General features: G+C 61.1%; 1 protein-coding gene across 1 annotated transcript in view; it reads left to right on the forward strand.

Moving 5' to 3' along the window:
* Window positions 1-2256, forward strand: part of LOC104625568 (voltage-dependent T-type calcium channel subunit alpha-1G-like) — a gene marked incomplete at its 3' end in the record, with an annotated part of 11471 nt that extends 9215 nt beyond the window's left edge. The window contains exons 7-8 of the mRNA XM_010293225.1: window positions 9-366; window positions 1892-2256. Coding sequence (XP_010291527.1) covers window positions 9-366; window positions 1892-2256 — 723 coding nt within the window. The remainder of the gene's footprint in view (window positions 1-8; window positions 367-1891) is intronic.
* Window positions 2257-2453: the final 197 nt, after the last annotated feature.

The following is a 2453-nucleotide window of genomic DNA, read 5'->3' on the forward strand; positions in this document are numbered from 1 at the left end:
ACACGGAGATCAGGGATGTGTACACCAGCTCGGTCCACAACGGGACCAACCGGCTGATGCTCCCCTCCTCGGCACCGAATGCCCACGGGGCCCCCAGCACCGCTCCCGGCAACACCGAGTCCGTCCACAGCATCTACCACGCTGACTGCCACTTTGAGCCCGTGCGCTGCCGGCCATCCCTCCCGCAGCCAGGCCTTGGCTTGCCAAGTCCGGAGGGCATCCCCAAGAACGTTGTGGGCAGCAAGGTGTACCCCACGGTGCACCCCAGTACCTCCCACGAGATGCTGAAAGAGAAGAGCCTGGGGGAGGACATCCCGCCCGGGCCGTACAGCACCATGCACAAGCTGCTGGAGACGCAGAGTACGGGTGAGCCGTGGGCTGGATGTTGGTCTGGGGTTGCCATCCAGAAATACGAGCTATGACCTCATTTCTTTCTCTTTCTGAATCTTTGCAGGGTTCTTTTCAGTCCACGTTACAGAGAAAGGTGATGGCTTTTCAGGTGAGGCCAACATGAATCTTCTGACCTACCTCATGCATCTTGTAGCCAAAACCAGGAGAGAGGTTTCAACCTCCCAGACTTCATACTTGCAAGAATCCAAGGGAAATGAATGTTTTTAATGAACCTATTTTCTTTCCCATCCCCATCTCCCCGCCCGCCCCCCCCAACTAATTTATTCTGCAATTGCAGGGAACGCTCCCCAAATCCCTGCCCTCCCAAAATCAGCCAGAACAGGGCTCCGTAACACTGAGCAGCGCTGGAGCCCAGCCTGGCCACTTCCAAGTGGCCACGTCCCTTCCTTCCTAAAATGTGGGGGCTGGAGGGGGCTGCGTTGCCCACCACTTGCTGCAAAGCCTGGGGATGGACACCTTCCAGATCTGAGTTCCAGCACATCCCTGAGCACTGCGTAGCTCCACTCCCCGAGGCACCGGAGGCTCTTGCACGATTGCTCAACAGCAGTTGCAGACGCTGAGTATTAAAAATCTGGCCGGAGTGATTTACTCAGGAAGCCCGTAACAGAGCCAGGCACCAAACGCAGCTTTCCTGGAGCGGGGGTTTCATACCTTCACCGCAAGATGCTCTTTCCCCCTCCACATCCTGCGGTTTGGGAGCTTGGACCAATCTAGTCCAAACCCTCTCAGCCTCCGAGAGGCATTTCTGGCCAAGCTTTCCCGGACAGTCGATGCTGCGTCCCCTCCACCAGCATTGACCTTTCTGGCCAGGAGCTGCACAGGGAAGAGACCGAGTCCTGCCCCCAGCCCAGAGCTGCCCAGAGACTGAACACACAGAGCTAGGCTCTGGGATGGTTTAGCGCCGGCTTTTTATTCGCACTGCCGTATGCTGCCGTGCGGGAGTCGGGAGCATGCTTCGCAGATAGCCTCTCCCCTGGCAGCCAGCTGGTGGGATTTTTGGGGAATATCCCGCCCGTATTGTCACCCGGGAGCCACCTGGCAGCTGGGAGCCGCCGTTGGGGACAGCACATGGAGGGGGAAGCTGGTGATTTCGGAGCATCAGCAGACAGCGGGAGCAGGAGGGGCGGCTGCTGGCAGCAGCGCTCCGGCTAATTGCAGCCGGGGCCAGTGCGGGCCAGGGCAGCTGGTTGCCTTCTCCCAGCCGAAATGGCCGGAGGGGTAACAACGAGGCGGGTGAGGGGTCCTGGGCTGGCGGCAGCGTCTGCCTGGGCGCAGCGAAGAGGGCTTTGTAACGGGGGAGCTTGGGGAGCCCGGGTTTTGCCTGGGGCTCTAACCCAGCAGGAGCCCTTTTCCCCGCAGGAGATGCCTCTTCTGCTGAGGGCAGTGGTTTTGTGCTAACAGGGATGGGGGTTCGCTCCCCTGGCCGCCCGCAGCCCCCCCCTCCCAGCTGACGGGCTGCCCTGCCCCGCTGGCATTTCAGGTCCCTGCCAAAGCTCCTGCAAGATCTCCAGCCCCTGCACCAAGCTGGACGGTGGCTCCTGCAACCCCGAGAGCTGCCCTTACTGCCTCAAGGCGCTGGCAAGCGAGGCTGAGCTGACGGATAATGAGACGGCCGACTCGGACAGCGAGGGGGTCTACGAGTTCACGCAGGACGCCCACTACAGCGACCAGCGGGACCCACAGCGGGGCAGAGCCCGGACCAAGGGAGCGAGCCAGGTGCTGGCCTTCTGGCACGTGGTGTGTGAGACCTTCCGGAAGATTGTGGACAGCAAATATTTTGGCCGTGGGATCATGGTGGCCATTCTCATCAACACGCTCAGCATGGGGATCGAGTACCACGAGCAGGTGAGCGCTGCCGCAGCGGCTCCCGGCACAGCAGAGATGTGGGAGGTGTTACGGGTCCGAATCCGGCTGCCGGCGGGATGGTTTGGGGCCAGAGGCGTTGGGGTGCTGTAGGAAGGGTCCCAGGAGAGAGCAGGGCTGGCTTTTCTCCTCCGCGCCTGCTTCCAGCTTGCGGGCAGAGGCAGGCAGGAGTCACCTTG

This window comes from Phaethon lepturus, unplaced genomic scaffold (genome assembly GCF_000687285.1).
Source record: "Phaethon lepturus isolate BGI_N335 unplaced genomic scaffold, ASM68728v1 scaffold38168, whole genome shotgun sequence".
NCBI lineage: Eukaryota > Metazoa > Chordata > Aves > Phaethontiformes > Phaethontidae > Phaethon > Phaethon lepturus.